Raw genomic sequence first — 17,392 nt, 5'->3', positions numbered from 1 at the left:
TAGTATTTTGCATCTATATTCACATGGGATATATTGTTTTATAACTTTCTTTCCTTGTCTGGCTTTGTTGGTATGAGGGTGATGTTGGCTTCATACAATGAGTTAGGTAGTGTTCCCCCCTTCAGTTTTTCAGAAGGGTTCGCAAGGATTGCTGTTAATTCTTCTTGGAATGTTTGTAAAATTCCCCTGTGAAGCCATCTTTTCCTGACTTTTCTTTGTTGTGAGGTTTTTTTTTTTTTTTGAGGTACCAGTACTGGGCGTTGAACCTGGGACCTTGTATGTGGGAAGCTGGTGCTCAACCACTGAGCCACATCAGCTCCCAAGTTGATACTTTCATTTGTTTGCTTATTATTTGTCTTTGTTTTTAGGAGGTACCAGGAACTGAACCTGGGACCTCCCGTGGGGGAAGCAGGTGCTCAACTGCTTGAGCTACATCTGCTCCCCGTTGTGAGGTTTTTGATTACTGATTAGATCTCTTACCTAGTTATTGGTTTGTTGAGATCTTTTATTCTTGAGTCAGTGTGGGTAATTTGTGTATTTCTAGTAATTTGTTCATTTCATCTAGGTTATCTAGTTTGTTGGCAGACAGTTTTTCACAGGCTCTTATTATAGTCCTTTTTTATTTCAATGGGGCCTGTAATAATGTCCTTCTCTTCATTTCTGGTTATTTATGTCCTCTTTCCCTTTGTCAGTCTAGCTAATGGTGTTTGGTCTTTTATTGATCTTTTCGAAGAACCCATTTTGGCTTTGTTGATTCTATTGTTTTTTTCTCTGCCATTTATTGCCTCTCTAATCTTTGTTATTTCCTTCCTTCTGCTTGTTTTGGGCTTACTTTGCTTTTCTTTTTCTAGTTCTTCCAGTTTTGCGTTTAGGTCTCAGATTTGAAGTTTTTCTAATTTTTATGTAAGCATTTAGAAGTATAAAATTTCCTTCTGAGCACCATGTAGCCATAAGTTTTTGTATTTTGTGTTTTCATTTTCATTCACCTCAAGATATGTCCTAATTTCCCTTGTGATTTCCTCGTTAACTTATTGTTTGTTTAGGCATATATTGTTTATTTTCCACATATTTTTAAATTTTCCATTCCTTGCTCTGTTACTGATTTCTAGTTTCATTCATTGTGATTGGAAAAGATCCATTGCATGATTTTACTATTTTTTAATTTACTGAGACTTTTCTGTGTCCTAAGATGTGGTCCATCCTGGAGAATATATATGTGCACTCAAGAAGTATGCCTATTTTGTTTTTGTTGGATGATGTGTTCTAGTTGGTTTAGAGTAATATTCAAATCTTCTATTTCCTTTCTGATATTCTGTCCACTTGTTCTGTCCACTATTGAAAGTGGTGTATTAAAGTCTTCCACTATTAATGTAGTACTTTTTTTTTTATGGCCAATGCTAACATTTATTGATTACATCTGCACAGTAAGAGTACATGTCCTTTAAAATACTTTTCCAGTATGTTTGAAATATTTCAAAGTTTTAAAAAAAATGAATGAAGAATGGAAATAAAATATTTTCAAAAAGAGTTCTGCACATTTTAAAAACTATTTTCAAGATATTTAAGAAAAATATTTTTCTAATATCAAAATCATCATCTTTGGTATAGAAATCACAAATATGTGTAATCTTTAACTTAAGCTCATAGTTAAGAACTATGGCCTAATATGTGAAATAAAACTTTTCTTTGCCTATATACATTTGTCCCCTTCCATAGCCCCATTACGGGACTTTAGAATATTATCTGTAAAAATCTCCATAAATACAAAGATTTAAGGTGCCACATCAAAATGTTACAGAGTTAGAGAATTATTTGGCTTAATCATTGATACATGTGACACAAATGATCAAAAAAAAAAGCAATATATAAGGGAGAAGTAAATAAAACAACACTGTAGTGAACATGAAAATGATCACACTATTTAAATTTGGCACATTAGAAACAAAGAAACTTTTTAGAATTGTTACATAAACAATTTTCAAAGTTCCAAATGCAACAACGCAGAACTCTTGCTCAGACAAGGCACTTTTAGGACAGCAATAAAGTATATAAATATATCAAATATAGGAAACATTAACTTTAAAAGGAGGTAACCATAGAAAGAGAACAATATGCATTCTTTCCAGATAGGTTTTCATTTTCTGAAGTAAAGGCTTTTTAAAAAAGCATCATAAAAGGGCAAAAAATATCATGTATTTTAAAAAGCAATCATCAAAGTTCAAATTCCCATAAAAAAGGACTTTTCTTTAAAAGTAAAGAAAGAGTCTTCGTGCTAAAAATAGGACAAGATAGCTTTAATCATATTTGCCAACTCCTATTCATTAGTGTTTTTAGTCAACAAATTATTCCAGGTGCTGGAGAAACAGAGGTAATTAAGACCTGGTCATTAGCTCTATGGAACTTAGCCTAATGGAGCTGGGTCGCCCACTGGCAGGCTTGGTCAAAGTTACGTACTTTGGTCCATAAAATGTGGCTAAACTACAGCATCCCTCAAACTCTGACATTCTTGAAATCTTTGTGTAAATTGAATAATGGTCAACCTAGGTTAATACTTGCAGCACTGTAGCATTATTAATTATCTACTGATGAAATTAACTTTCGTACCAAAAATTTGCTATTATCAAAAATAACATCAGGATACTGCTTTCATAAAAGCCACAACAAATAAGAAAAATTTCTTTCTGCATACAAAGAACAACTAGAAAGAGATTATCCTATACATATGTTACATGTGCAAATATACATGAGGGGAAGTGAATAATAGAAAAGTCATTATTTCTATGGCTAATACGCCAAATCAGTTGTCAGGTTTCAAAGAATCATAGCCTTCTTTCAGGAGGTCCCGCCATGTTTTAAGGAAACGTGCATTTCCTGTACATTTGAAGGCAAGCTCTTCCACTTGAGCTGATACTGCAGATGTAGCTTCAAGAAGTTTGATTAGTGGAAAAGCTGCATCTCCTATCTGCAGCTCCACTTCCTCCAGCCGGTCGACGGTTCTGCCCCGGCTCCTGCTCGGAACTGGCCAACCCAAACTCACCGAGGAGCCGGGGGAGGATGCTGAAGAGGCGTCTGAAGACGAAGGAGAGCAGGGAGGCGGTGGGGGTGGCGAAGAGGCTCGCACCTCCCCGGACACGGCCATGGGAGAAGTCGGGGACAGAGTACGGCTGGGACGGTGGACTCAGGGCAGCACAGCCGAACCGACACCAACTGTCTTTCATTCGCTCACGCCCAAAGCCCCTTAATGTAGTACTGATTCTCTCTTCAAATCTGTCAGTATTTGCTTCATGTATTCTTGGGCTCTCTAGTTAGGTACATACATATTTATAATTGTTACATCTTCTTATTTAATTTACCTCTTTGTCAGTATATAATGACTGTCTTTGTTCCTCTTAACAATTTTTGGCTTAAACTCTATCTGATATTAGTGTAGGTACCCTAGCTCTCTTGGTTATTACTAGCATGTACATTTTCTTTTCCATCCTTATACTTTCATCCTACTTATGTCTTTGACTTTAAGGTGAGCCTCTTGTAAACAGTTAGTTGGGTCATGCTTTTTTAAATCCATTCTGCCAATTTCTGACTTTTGACTGGAGAATTTTATGCGTTTACATTTAAAGTCATTACTGAGAATGCAGGACTTCCTTCTGCCATTTAGCTATTTAGTCTTTGTAAGCCTTTTACCTTTTTGACCCTTAATTCTTCTGTTAATGCCTACTTTCATACTTGAGTTTTTGAATTTTACCATACTGAGTCCCTTCTCATTTATTTCTGTATATATTTTTCATATATTTTTGTGGTAATTACAGTGCTAAAATTTAACATCTTACATATATAACAGTTGTATTTGATTAGATTCTAACTTAACTTTAATAGCATTCACATACACTGCTCCTATATCTCTCCATACCTGCACTTTTTTTGGGTACTTTTTACAAATAATATCTTTGTGCATTGTATGTCTAAAGCCATAGATTTATTATAACTTTTTAGTATTTGCATTTAGCACCTGTTTATTAGTCATTCAAAGGGGCACTGATGCAAAGTACCAGAAATCTGTTGATTTTTATAAAGGGTATTTATTTGGGGCAGAAACTTAGAGTTACCAGGCCATAAAGCGAAATTACTTCCTTTACCAAAGTCTGTTGCCACATGTTGGAGCAAGATGACTGCTGATGTCTGCGAGGGTTCAGGCTTCCCCTCCTTTTAAAGGCTCTGTGGTCCCAGCTTCTCATTATCAACTGCAGTCTGAGATAAGTCTTGTCTCTCTCCTAGGGCTCGTTCTCTCTGGGCTCAGCTGCTCTGCTTGCTCCACAAGGCCAGCTGTAGACCATCAGGGGAATGGCTCATCTCTCTTCCCAGGGCCTCTGCCATGTCTGATGGAGCCTTCTGTCTTTCCTATTTGCTTCTCTGTGTATTTACTTCCTGGGGCTTCAGCATTAAAACTCCAGCTAACCATCTGCCTTGTCATTTTCTCTGTGAGTTCCCACCCACTATGGCCCAATCTAAGCCTTAATCATAATTTAATCAAGTAAGAGTGAAACCTTTGAATCAGTACAATCTAATGTACCCAGAGGAAAAGACCAGTTTAGTAACATAATCCAGTATCTATTTTTGGTATTAATAAACAATATTAAACTGTAACAACCTATAAGATGGAAGAAGTAGAGTTAGATACCAAAACCCAAACAGTACTACTAGGATTTATAATTACCTACATGTTTACCTTCACCAGAGATTTTCATTTCTTTATGCCACCTTGAACCACTATCCAGGGACTTTTCCTTTCAGTCTGAATGTCTCCCTTTAGCCTTCTTGTAGGGCAGCTCGAGTGGTAATGAACACCCTCAGCTTTTGTTTATCTGGAAATAGCTTATGCTCACTCTCATTTTTGGAAGAAAGCCTTGCCAGATAGAAAATTCTTCGGTGGCAGTTGTTTGCTGTCAGCACTTCAAGTATTCCAACGTACCGGCTTCTTGCTTCCATGGTTTCTATGAGAAACTGGCATTCAAGCTGATTGGGACTGCCTAGCACATCACATAACACATTGCTTTTCTCTTGCAGCTTTCAGAGTTCTTTTCTTGTCCTTTTCATTTTATAGTTTGACCAGTATGTGGCAGGGCGCATTTCTTTTTAAGTTTTCCTGTTTGGTGTTCTTTGGTCTTGGATGTGCATATTCACATCTTTTGGTACATTTGGGAAGCTTTCTGTCATTATTTCTTTGAATGTTCCTTCTGTCCCTTCCTTTTCCTTTCCCCTTTCCTTTTCCTTTCCTTTCCTTCTTTTCTTTCTTCTCCTTCTGGGACTTCTGTAATGCATGTATTAGTATGCTTGATCATGTCCCACAGGTGTCAGGCTTTTTTTTCGCTTTTTATAATTCTTTTTTCTGTTTCTCAGCCTGACTCATTTCGACTGCCTTGTTGTCGAGTTCTCTTATTCTTCCTTCTGCCAGCTCCAACCTCCTGTTGAAACTCTCCTGGAGTTTTTCATTTCAGTTATTGTGTGCTTCAACTCTAGTAATTCTGTTGGGTTCTTGTGAAAATTTTCTCTTTCTTGAGAGTCTCATACTGTTCATTTACTGTTTTCCTGACATCTTTTTTTTTTTTTTTCCTGTGTTTTCCCTCATCTCCTTGAGGTTAATGGAGATCACTTTTTAAAAGTCTTTTTCTGGTATGTTCTTAGTCTTACCTTCTTCACTAATGCTTCCTGGATTTTTATCCTTTTCCTTTGAATAGGTCATTAGTTCCTGTGTCTTTGTCTTGTGATATTTGTTGCACACTGTACATTTTAATATTTTAAAATTTTAACTCTGAGATTTATTCCTTAAGATACCTGTTCCTTGAGTTTGTATCCAGCTAGTGATATGACAGATTTTCTTGAGTGTCAAGAGCTAACAAATCCAAACAAACCTAAGCAAAAACCACCTTTCACCGTCTTTGCAAACTGGCTTTTTGTACTCGGTGCTCTCCTTCTGAGTTCAGCCTGGCTATCAAGAATGTCAGCCCGAGGGGAATGCAAAGTGCTGGGTCCCCCGTGTCTTTTCTGGGCCTGATTCTTGTCCTGGGCTTGTGCTTGCTAGTGCCCCTCTACTTCCCAGGAAGCAGACCTTCTCCCTCTCCTGCAGAACCTAAAGCAGATAAACCTTTGCCTTTGTCGTTACACTCAGCTGTTTCTTACTCTCCTTTTACTGTCTCAAGCTGCTTTTGCCTGGAGGGAATTGTGGGATGATGGTAAAAGGGAGAACAGTTTCCCCAGGTCAGTCAGTCCCAGCTGGAACAAGGCCAGGTATCCACAAAGGGAGGGCGGGCCGGCTGCCAGCTGCCCTCGGGAGGGCATGAGGCAGGGGCCAGGAGGGGCACCAGGCCTTCTTCCACATCTCCCCAAAGCTGTGCTTGGCCCTGGCACCTCCCACTACAGCAGCCCCTCCACTGTCCTCTGAAGCTCTGGGAAGGCTTAAGTCTCCTCCGCCGCCTTGGTCCGGGGCTGCCTGGAACTGTGGCCACTGTCGGCACTGATTCCCGGGCAACCTGAAGTCGGTAGTGGAAAGCAGTCATCAGTGATTGGACAGTGCCCTCCTGGATCTTGAGAACCTGCCATAAGGGGGGGCCGGTGATGGTAACTGCCCGGAGAGTGCTGCTTACTCGTGTTTTCCAGGATTTCCTAGGCTCTTCTTTCCTGGGTACTGCGGTGTTCTGCTGGGCTCCAGAGGTTTGAAATGGTTGATCAGACAGTGCCTGCCTGTTTAATAGTTGTTCTGGTGGAGGGACTGATTCCTGGAGCTTCCTGCTCCGCCAGCTTCCCCAAATCCTCTTCCTGATCTTTTCTACCTGAGGCCAAACTTTGTTTCTGGGCTGCCCTCTCTGTGCGCCCGTCTGCTCTGCAGGAGAAATGAGGCCAGCAGAGTGTCCTGCATCCAGAGCAGCTTCATTTTCCCTTTTTGTGAAAGCCAAGATTCCCTGTCGAGAGGTGTGCATGGTAAAGCAGAACTGTTTTCGGTGGGAAGGAGAGGCCTGTGATTGAGCAACTGGCTGGCTCTTTTCTAGCTTCTTTAGATCAGTCTCCATTTATGTGACACTTTTCTTGTGCCCTGCTGCATGCTCTGCATGCAGCCTGAGATGATTATTGGGCTCTTTGTGCTGGCACTCCTCTCCTGACCAGCTTGCCAGCCTCTCGAGCGCAGGCCAGTGCCTCACACCTCTGTCCTGAGCACAGTGCCTGGCACAGGCATGCGAGGAATGACCAGGTGAATCAGCGGGGTGAGGGGGCGGGCGATGCCTCGAATCCATGGGCCTTCTATTCCTGAGGAGTCTTTGGAATGGGGTCCCCTGCCCTTTATTATTTTTAACTTGATGTCAAGTATTTTATAAGTACTTACTGTCACTCCAGTTATATGTCCTTGGGGCAGGGGAGGGGGCGTTAGACTTGATATTCTCCACCCAGTGCTAATTGTCGATTTGAGAACTGTCCACTTACTTTGGGGCCGTGCCACATGTCGTTGCGGCATAGACCAAGGAGCGCTCTTCCCCGAGCCTCTGCCTGCCTGCCGTTCCTGCCCCAATGACTGCCCTTCTGTCACAAGGTCCTGCATTGCTTTAAGGCTGTTTCCATCTCAGTAAACAAAGCAAAAAAGCTCTGCGGGCCAGGTTCTTTTGCTGCCATTATGGGGTGGCTTGCTCCCACTCTCCGCTCTGCCAGAAACTCTTTTAACCACCACTCTTTTTAAGTTGGCTGTGTCTGTTTGGGTTTTCATCTCCGGTGCAGAATTGAGATTTTGAAAAGGAAAGAAATGAGTCCTGAACGCCCACTCATCTCCCCACACCCTTTACCACCACCTGTGTCCTTCTGACAATCTTCAAAGGCATCAAGAAATGAAGGGCCCTGATAAGCTCTAAGATAAATTGCTTTCAGGCTATCAGAGATTAAACGAAAAAAATCAAATAGCTAGGGCTCTGGGGAGATAACCGTAAACTCCTTCCAAGCTCTGCTGAACGCTTCATCAATCTGATGACAAGGGCACTGAGCGACTGCCAGAGGTGGGGTAAGGCCTCCAGGATGCCAGCCGGAGTCCAGCACTTCTTTCCAAAATGGTTCTGACTCTGTGTGTGGTGGGGTGACCCCAGAGGGGTCAGGGGCAGAGCAGGGCAAGGACAGTGGGGCTCTCAGAAGGCCCATGCCCCAGATGGAACTTGGGCAGAGGTTGGGGCGATGCCCGGCAGACTTCTCAGGCCAGTTTCACGAGAACCATTTGAACCTTGTGGGCATCTGAGCCTGGCAGGTGTAGCTGGGTGCCCAGTTGTTTGGGGGGAAGTGTCTCCAGCCTTTTGTTCTTTAGAGGGCCCTTTGTTTTGTTTTGTTTAAAAACATGAAGTGCCGTTCTCCTAAGTAGGCTCCATGGAACCACGGCCTCAGGAGATGTTTTTCAAAAACAACATGGCCAACCCATGGAAGTCTCTGGCCCAGGGAATTTAGGGAAATGCACGTTCGCTTCTCCCTTTTGGAAATTCCCAGAACACGTTCACTTACGAGATGCTCTGAAAGGGTCTGCTGTCTGATGCTGAGGCGCTTGCTGTCAGCCAGGCTGTTCCCAGCACTTCAAGTGTGTGTTACCTCCATTTATCCTTCCAGCAACCCTCTGAGGGAGGTCCTCTTTTTGTTGCCATTTCACAGATGAAGAAACAGAGGAACTGAGAGGTTAAGGCACTTGCTCAAAGCTCCCCAGTTCTTAACTGGTGAACCTAGTATCCAAACTCAGGAACTCTGAGCCCAGGTCTGTATTCTAGTCCCTGTCTTGTTAGGAACAAGGGCTGGCCCTGGAGCCCAAGGGCCTGGTTTGGAGGCCCAGCTCTGCTCTCTGGTGGGGTGACTCCAGGCACGGCCCTGAATGCCGAGGAGGTTGCAGTATGGGAAGCACTTTGCATAGTACCCAGCATACAGTAGTTTCTCTATCAACAGCAATTATTATTATTGTTGTTGTTATTTAGTGGTGTAGGCAGAATGCATCCTGAAGTTGCTGTGAGGATTGTTTTTATTTACATAATGCATTCAAGGTGCTTCCTTCAATGCAATAGGTGCTCAAAAAATGATAGAAATCAGTTCTACTAAATCAAGTGGCATGGACCACGGTAACTAACATCCTACAGAACACACTTTGGGAAATAATGACCCAAAACATCTTGCAGTCACTGCTTGTCCATGTTTGTTTGTTTTTATTAACGTGTACATGCATAATTCTTCCCATCAGATTTTGGCTCTTTGTGAGATGTAAGCTTTGTAAACCTTTTTAATCAGGTTGACAGTGGCACATACAAGACTGGTCACACTGTCAGAGCTTGGCTGTGGGTGTTGCCAGTGGTTTCTTTGCTTGGCAGGTTTGCACTGAGGCTGCCTCTGTTGGTTGTCTTCCTTGCTGGAGGAACTGAGGGTGAGAGGCAGAAGTGAAATACACACATTCTTCTCCCTTGTTTGAATAACTAGCCATTTCCTCTACCATCAGCTTCTGAGCACCTTTAGTACCTGGTAGATTTGATTCCAACTGCCACTCTTTTTCCTTTCTCGACTCACCCACCCGCTGCAAAAAATGGTAACGTGATATGAAATTGCCCTAAAGTGAGCTCTAGGAGAAACAGCACATGAGCAGAAGTTGTAGCTGGGTCATTCACAAAAGCTTCTCCCTAATTAAGGCTGTAACATTGAGGTTACTCAGGTTGATGAAGCTAGCAGCAATACAGAATGAACTCCTTACCTGGGACCTCAGTGGGACAAGGGTCTTGGTGTGGTGGAGGTACCCTGGGTGACATCTGCGTACTCAGCCTCAGTCTCAGCCTTTTCATCTGTAATATGAACATCATAATGCCTGTCCTTCAAGAGTGATCTAGAGTCTCAAGCTAGACTACTTAAATGAAAACCTCATGCACGACATGTGTTGAGTCCTGGAGGAAATGCATGGGAGTAATATGCTGCTGGGATTATGGAGAAGCACTAGTCAGCGTGGAGTCCCTTGGCCTTGAGGCTGAGCCCTCCCCTTTCCTGGCCCTGCCACCTCCTCAGGACTGTGACCATTAAGCACCCTCCCTCCCTTCTGAAATGAAGCTGACACCATTCTTCTACTCTTGAACTCTCTGGTGTGCAGGATGGTGGAGGTTGTATGTTACAGGGATTGAGAAGGTGCACTGTGCTGTGTGGCTAGCCTTGGTGGTGGTAATGATAATGGTGGTGATGATGATCATGATGGTCGTGATGATGATGGTGGTGGTAGTAGTGGTGATGATCATGGTGATGGTGGTGGTCGTGAGGATGATGATGGTGGGGTGGTGATGGTGATGATAGTAAGGATGATGATGATGGTGATGATGGTGATGAGGTAGTGATGATGATGGTGATTATGATGGCAATGGTGGTGGTGGTGGTGATAGTAAGGATAGTGATGATGGTGGTGATGGTAGTGATGATGGTGATGGTGATGATGGTTATGATGATGTTAATGGTGGTGGTAGTGGTGGTGATGATAATGGTGATGGTGGTGGTGGTGGCGGTGATAGTAAGGATGGTGATGGTGTTGATGATGGTGACTATGACAATAATGATGGTGACTATGGTGGTGATGGCGGTGGTGATGGTAAAAGTAAAGAGGTGATGATGGTGATAATGGTAGTGTTGATGATGGTGGTGGTGATGATGGTGATTATGATGGTGATGATGATGGTAGTGGTGTGTGTTCCACAGATTCCAGGTTCACACAAGGCAGTAATTGATTATGCTCTCTTTCTGTTAAGGACAAAAGGAGTTATTCTTGTCCTGTGTGTGAAAAGTCTTTTTCAGAAGATCGATTGATTAAGTCACATATCAAGACCAACCATCCAGGTAAGGTTACACATTTTAGAGTAGAAGATTAATTTTTTTTATTGTATTTTTTTAAAGATACGTAGATCACAAAAAATGTTACGTTAAAAAATATAAAAGATCCCCACATACCCCAGCCCCCACCCCCCCACTCCTCCCACATCAACAACCTGTTTCATCATTGTGGCACATTCATTGCATTTGGTGAATACAGTTTGGAGCACTGCTGCACCACATGTATTATAGTTTACATTGTAGTTTACATTTAATGCAGTTGGTATATCACATTCTTTTTTAAAATCAACAAACATTTTAAAATTAATCTTTAAACATTTTAAAATTAATCTTCTTATGTATGGAACTATTGTGACTAATAATGGAAGAAACAGTAGTATTGATGTGGAGAAAGTGGCCATGGTAGTTGCTGAGGGCAGGGAGAGGAAAGAAAAGATGTGATGTGGGGCATTTTTGGGACTTAGAGTTGTCCTAAATGATATTGCAGGGACAGATGCAGGACATTATATATCCTGCCATAACCCACTGAATGGACTAGGGGAGAGTGTAAATTACAATGTAAACTATTATCCATGTGGTGCAGCAGTGCTCCAAAATGTATTCACCAAATGCAATGACTGTGCCACAATGATGAAAGAGGTTGTTGATGTAGGAGGAGTGGGATGAGGGGGGGGTGGGGGTTTACGGGCACCTCTTTATTTTTGAATGTAACATTTTTTGTGATCTATGTATCTTCAGAAAAATACAATTAAAAAAATTGATGAGGGTGGGGGGGTGGGGAGTGGGGTATATGGGAAACTTGTATGTTTTTTTTTTTAATTGATTTTTTAAAACCCCCCCCTCCATGGCATTTTTTTATGTGCTGTCTGCTCTCTTTGTCCATTCGCTGTGCGCTCTTCTGTGTCTGTATTTATTTATTTTATTTCCCCTCCCTCCTTGCTGTTTGCTTGCTGTCTGCTCTCTGTTCATTCGCTGGACGCTCTTCTGTGTTTTTGCTTGTCTCCCTTTTTTGTTGGTCACCTTGCTGAGTCGGCTCTCTGCGGCACTTGTGGGCCAGGTGGCGCTCCGTGGTGTCTGTGGGCTGGGCAGTGCTTCGCGGCACTTGCGGGCAAGCCTGCCTCTCTACAAGGAGGCCCTGGGACACGAACCCAGGGCCTCCCATATGGTAGACGGGAACCCAACTGATTGAGCCACAGCCACTTCCCTCTTATGTTTCTTAATGTAATGTTTTGTGTGATTTATTAACTTTGAAAAAGAATAATTAAAAAAATTAAATTAAATTAAAAAAATGTTTATGTTGATTTTAAAACACAATGGTATATACCAGCTGCACTAAATGGAAATGAAGAGGGATGAAGATATGAGCAAATTCAAGGGAAACAATTTGCTAGGGAATTTATTTATATAACATGTTCTTCAGACATGTCTCTCTCTACCTGCTTTGGTCTTGGGGTCTATCCCTCCCCCTTTAAAATGAACTCTGCCTTTAGATGGCTTATATGCTCTGCAGATGGGACCTAGACTCCACCCCGTCATTGCCTTGCACAGTAAGGCCTTTTCATAAGTTTGTGTTAGCTCCGTCTCAGGCCAAGGAGCCTCTGAGTTGGGGTGCCCCTCACCTCAGTCTCACATCTCACCCTGCTCAGGTATGGGAGGCATGAGCTTCCTGGTGAGCCATACCTTGTCACTTCTGTTCCTGCCATCTGTGACACTTTCCCTTCCTGCTCTTCCTGGTTCATTCCTGGTCATTTTTAAAGTTCTCCCTCTGAGCCATGCCCTAGCAGCTCTTTGGTGGCCTCCAATCTAGGTGGGGGCCCCTTCTACACACACCTTAAGTTCTACTTTGACCCACTCCCTGCTGATGCTTAACATCATGACACACTTACTCCTCAACCTCAGGTTGTCAGTCCCCACCCCCTGCCCCCACTGCGAGGTGCCTGAGGAGGCTCCAGGCGCTTCCTGCTGTATGCCCAGACTCCCAGTGCCATACTCAGCGCTGGGCTGAGAGAGCAGGCATGGGGCTGGGCGAGGAACAAAAAGTAAGCAAGGAACAAAAAGGCATCTCTCCCATTGTCCATGTCCCTCTTCTCCTCCTATTTTTTTGGTTTTTGTTCTTTTTGTTTTTTTAGGAGGTACCAGGGATTGAACCTGGGACCTCGTGCTTGGGAAGCAGGTGCTCAACTGACACTGAGCTACACCTGCTCCCCATCTTTTTATTTGTTTGGTATCTGCTCCTAACATTAGGGAACTGACTCACTGATGGTAAATAGTAAGAAATGGAGGAAAAATAAATATCAGAAGCACACAGCGCTCATGATTTCTGTGGGAACAGATGGAGGCTCGAGGCCTCTGTTACTGTGGGAACACCAGGTTATATGATTCCCTGAATGCCCAGTTCTGTCCTTCCCAAGTTCACTGTATCCTGTGTGAGCCAACGATGCTTGTTTACCCTGATTGACCTTTTTTCATGAACAAATGCAAGACATTTTTTGGTCATTATTTTAACCTTTTTGTAATGGAGGATTTCATACAAAAGTACACAGCGTAACACAAGGCATCTCCACGTACCTGTACGTTGGCTTCCACAGTTATCCACATTTAACTCCTACCCCCCAATTCCTACCTTTTCTTTTCCCTTGGAATATTTTAGAGCATATCCCAGACAAGAGGTCATTTCCCCATAGAAACTTTAGTATGCATCTCAGCCAATAAGGATATTTTTCAATATAGCCACCATACCATAATAAAACAAATATAATTAATAGTAATTCCTTATGATCATCTAGTATTAGTTTATACTAAAATTTCCTAGTTGGTACAAAGGTTTTTTTTTTTTAAGTTGGTTCATGTGAATCAAGTTTTAAACACCTTGGTTTTACTTGTTACATTGCTTAAATCTCTTTTATTCTCTAAGAACATGCTTCCCCTCCGCTTTTATTTTTCCATGACATTGATTTGTTGGAGGAACTGAGTCATTCAGTGTTCTTGTGGACAGTTTCACTTTCTGCTTTTGCCCCATTGCTGCCTTGTGATATTTTCTGTATTGCTTATATTTTATTTTAACCAGTATTTAGATGTGAGGCCTGAGTAGATTTCAATTTACCCTTTTAGGAAAGAATCCTCTCGTGTGACACCATGAGACACATCCCACCTTGATTTGCCCCTTAGTCATGCTAAGGTTGGCCAGTGGCTTCAGGTGCTGTCACCAGGCTTTGTTTACATCTAGCTTGAATGAGGCTCTTGGCTGCTTCTGATTGTTGTCTTGCTTTTCTTCTAGAGGTCTCTATGAGCACCATTTCTGAGGTTCTTGGGAGGAGAGTTCAGCTGAAAGGGCTCATTGGAAAGCGAGCCATGAAGTGTCCTTACTGTGATTTCTATTTTATGAAGAATGGCTCAGACCTTCAGCGTCATATTTGGGCTCATGAAGGTGAGTATCCGTCTTTCAACGCAGAGCACTCTTCATTTTGGGGGTCCATTAGGAGGAAGCCATTCCTTCATGTCCTCTGCAGTTAGAGTTTCTGAAGCAACTGACAGTGTGTCCTTCAGCCATCTGGGAGCAGTGATTTCTGTTATTGCTTTTTTGGTTGCAATTGCAGTGAGGAGAGGTGTGCACTATTTCAAGGCACCTGTTGCAACTGACGTTACAGTTATCTACTAGAGAGCAAGTCTGTTGAGAACGGGAAGTGCCCATCTTATGCACAGGAGTAATCCTGGTGTCTACCACAGTGCTTCGCACATAGTAGGTGTTGAATTTGTCTTTGTCGAATGAGTGAATTTAGGTGAGGAGGATAGTAGGGGCCCCCCGACTTCAACAGTATAGCGTGTTCACGTTGTGGAGAAAGATTGCAGAAGGTAGAAGACTGAGAGGAGGTGGGAGAGTGAGAAGGACAAATGTAGGCTGTGCTTCTGGGGTGCTTGGCTGTGAAGGGAGATGTGGGGGAGCCCCTTTCTGTGGCTTTGGGAAGTTGGAAATCAAGGTATGGTCAGAGTCAAGAGGCTGAGGAACTCATTTCCTCCCCAGGTAGGCAGGCGGCCCTCCTGAGGCTGGGCATAGGGGCCAAGGGCGCCTGGCAAAGCCCTTCTTGACCTGCCAGGGAGGAGCCAGGAGTGTGGCCAGGAGGGGACCAGGGCAATTCCTGGGGGTATGAAAGATGAATCAAGTAATATTTCCTATTATATGTGACAGAAATGCCTGGTTTATGGGCCTTGGGGAAGGAACGTTAGGGAGGGAGAACAGGAGCTGCTGGGTGGGGTTGGAACCCGAGGAGGCAGAAGGAGCTGAAATCAGAAGCTCCAGTTGAGAGAGACTTCTTCCTTACCAGCCATGGCTGACCATTGCTAGAAGCTGGTAGCGTGCCCAGTGCTTTTCCCACATCCTCCATTCAGTGCTCTCTGAGGTTGGCGCTGCTGTTGTCCTCATTTTACCAATGAGGGAAAGGAGGCTCAGGGACGTGACAGCTGATAAGTGGCAGAACTGGGATTTGGACCCAAGCCATCTGATTCCAGAAGCCTCCTCTTCACCTCTCCCTGAACTGCGTCAGAAGGAGGCAAGTCTTATGCTGCAATAGGAGGGAAGGGGGTAAGGGGGGCAAGTATATGTATGTATGGGTTGTTCTGTTGTCACCACGTTGAGGGCCTTCATACCCAGTGGTCACAGGTTTCTCAGCAAACAAGGAGGCAGAAGTGTCTGCAGAGAGGGCAGGGGCCTAGGGCTTGGAAGTGAGTGGAGGAGGTTTGGAATAGCCCTCATGGGGAAACAGCAGGGAGCTGACCAGGGACATGGGAGGACTCCGATGAAAGCACAGAAAGTTCCAGGTAGTCTGGAAGCCATGGATTTGGATTTGGAAAGCCACCAGACAGCGTCCTTAGACTCATGCAGAAAGAGTGCAGGCTTCGAAGTGAGGGAGAGCTGGGTGCACGTCCTGTCCTTAGGACATGTTTCATTCCTCTGAACCTCAGTTTACTCAACTATAAAAGGGGAGTAATGACTTCTTTGCAATTTGTTATGAGAATCAATGGGGTAATATATATATAAAACCCTCGGTAGAACGTATTTGGCACTCAGTGCAGGGCTGCTATTGTATTTACATGTGATGGTGCTTTAATGTTGTGTGTTTAACATTTTGAAGTAAACTAATGTTTTAAACAACCTCGGAATTCTGAAAAGAATCAGAAAGTCAAAGGCTGCTGTTTTCTGTTTTTCACCCAAAAATGTAGGGGTGGCCTGGGACTTTTGTCTTTGTATTTTTTCACTCATCTCTGGCTTTTTTGAATAATGGAAGAATCACAAAAAGTGTGTTTGCATGTGCTGCAGTGGTCAATGTTCTTTGGACGGAAACCTGTACTACAGCTATCCCTTCTTTTATGATGCTCTCAACATGAAACATGGACAATGGCTGTAGTCATAGTAACCAGCCGTTGTGCAGAACTTTTCGCACACATGTAACGCTTTTTCCTCAGAGAACCTATAAATTGGCTCACAGTTATGTAATGGAGCAGGAATGGACTTGGGATGGAGCCTTCATAGCACTTCTAAAGAATGGCTCTTGGAAAAAAAAAAAAGAATGGCTTTGTGGCTCTTGGTGGTAAAAACCATGTGAACTTAGAGCAGAGCAATGTTTTAGTTACCTCTCTGTGGGCAAACGCTGTGCAGCTGGTTATTTAGCAGTTTTGCAGTAGTTGGTTTAGCTGCATCCTTTGGAGGTGACAGGTGAGAACATGGGGTTCAGAGCAGTAAGGGTAATGCTCCCAAGGTTGCTCGACTGGTAGGTGGGAGGGCAAACCCTTGAATGGAAATAGGTCTGCTCCAAAGCCCATGTTTTTACTTTGCTCTTCTCCTTCCACTTGTGAGGCAAACAGAAATGAGGAATTAGGCTTCGATGGGGTTGTGAGTGAGGACTTATCTTGTGTTCTTGAGCTTTTTTAATCTTTTAGAAGACACCTAGACAACTGGTCTTGGAACGTAATACAGTCGTGCATCCTTACATAATCAAGCATCACCCGGCCGCGTCCTACCTGTGTGCGGCTTGTGTGGTCTTCTCTTCCACGGTGGGCTTACTCCTCAACCTTCTATAGCTTTGGACTCAGTGGTGAAACGGTCAGTCGGGTCAGTGTGTGATACAGAAAGATGTTGCTCCACCCATGTTAGGACTAGGCTGCGACTCTGCTCTCGTTAGACTAACCGAGAACAGGCCCAGCGGGTCCGCTAGGAGGGCCTCCGAGCCCATCGTTTTACAGACAAGGGACCTAGATCCAGACACTCCTTCAGCTTTACACAGCTCCCTGGTGCTTGTGGTCAGATTATCCTCTACGGTCCCGAAACCCAACTCGCCCTGGCCTTTGCATGGGCCATAAGGCACCTCAGCCCCAGGGCCTCGGGCCTGTGCATGTATCTCACCTTGGTGACCCCGGCAAGCCCCGCAGCCCCTTTAAAGCTGGGACTTCCTCAGCTGCTAAGTCATAGGTATTATAGCTGTGGGTGAAATACTTGGCTCAGTAAAAATTGCTAGTAAACCCCGTGTTCAGGTCTGTGGCACTCTTC

General features: G+C 43.6%; 1 protein-coding gene across 2 annotated transcripts in view; it reads left to right on the top strand.

The window, feature by feature from the left end:
- The window catches only part of ZFAT (zinc finger and AT-hook domain containing), a 249,843-nt gene that overhangs the window by 114,904 nt on the left and 117,547 nt on the right, over nucleotides 1–17,392 (top strand). For both annotated transcript variants that reach the window (XM_058276079.2, XM_058276080.2), the window contains exons 8-9: nucleotides 10,770–10,857; nucleotides 14,129–14,278. In XM_058276079.2, the coding sequence (XP_058132062.1) occupies nucleotides 10,770–10,857; nucleotides 14,129–14,278 (238 nt within the window). The remainder of the gene's footprint in view (nucleotides 1–10,769; nucleotides 10,858–14,128; nucleotides 14,279–17,392) is intronic.

Source organism: Dasypus novemcinctus, chromosome 14 (genome assembly GCF_030445035.2).
Source record: "Dasypus novemcinctus isolate mDasNov1 chromosome 14, mDasNov1.1.hap2, whole genome shotgun sequence".
NCBI classification, from domain to species: Eukaryota; Metazoa; Chordata; class Mammalia; order Cingulata; family Dasypodidae; genus Dasypus; species Dasypus novemcinctus.
Note: the sequence above shows the minus strand (reverse complement) of the source record. Positions and strands in the feature narration are given on the sequence as shown.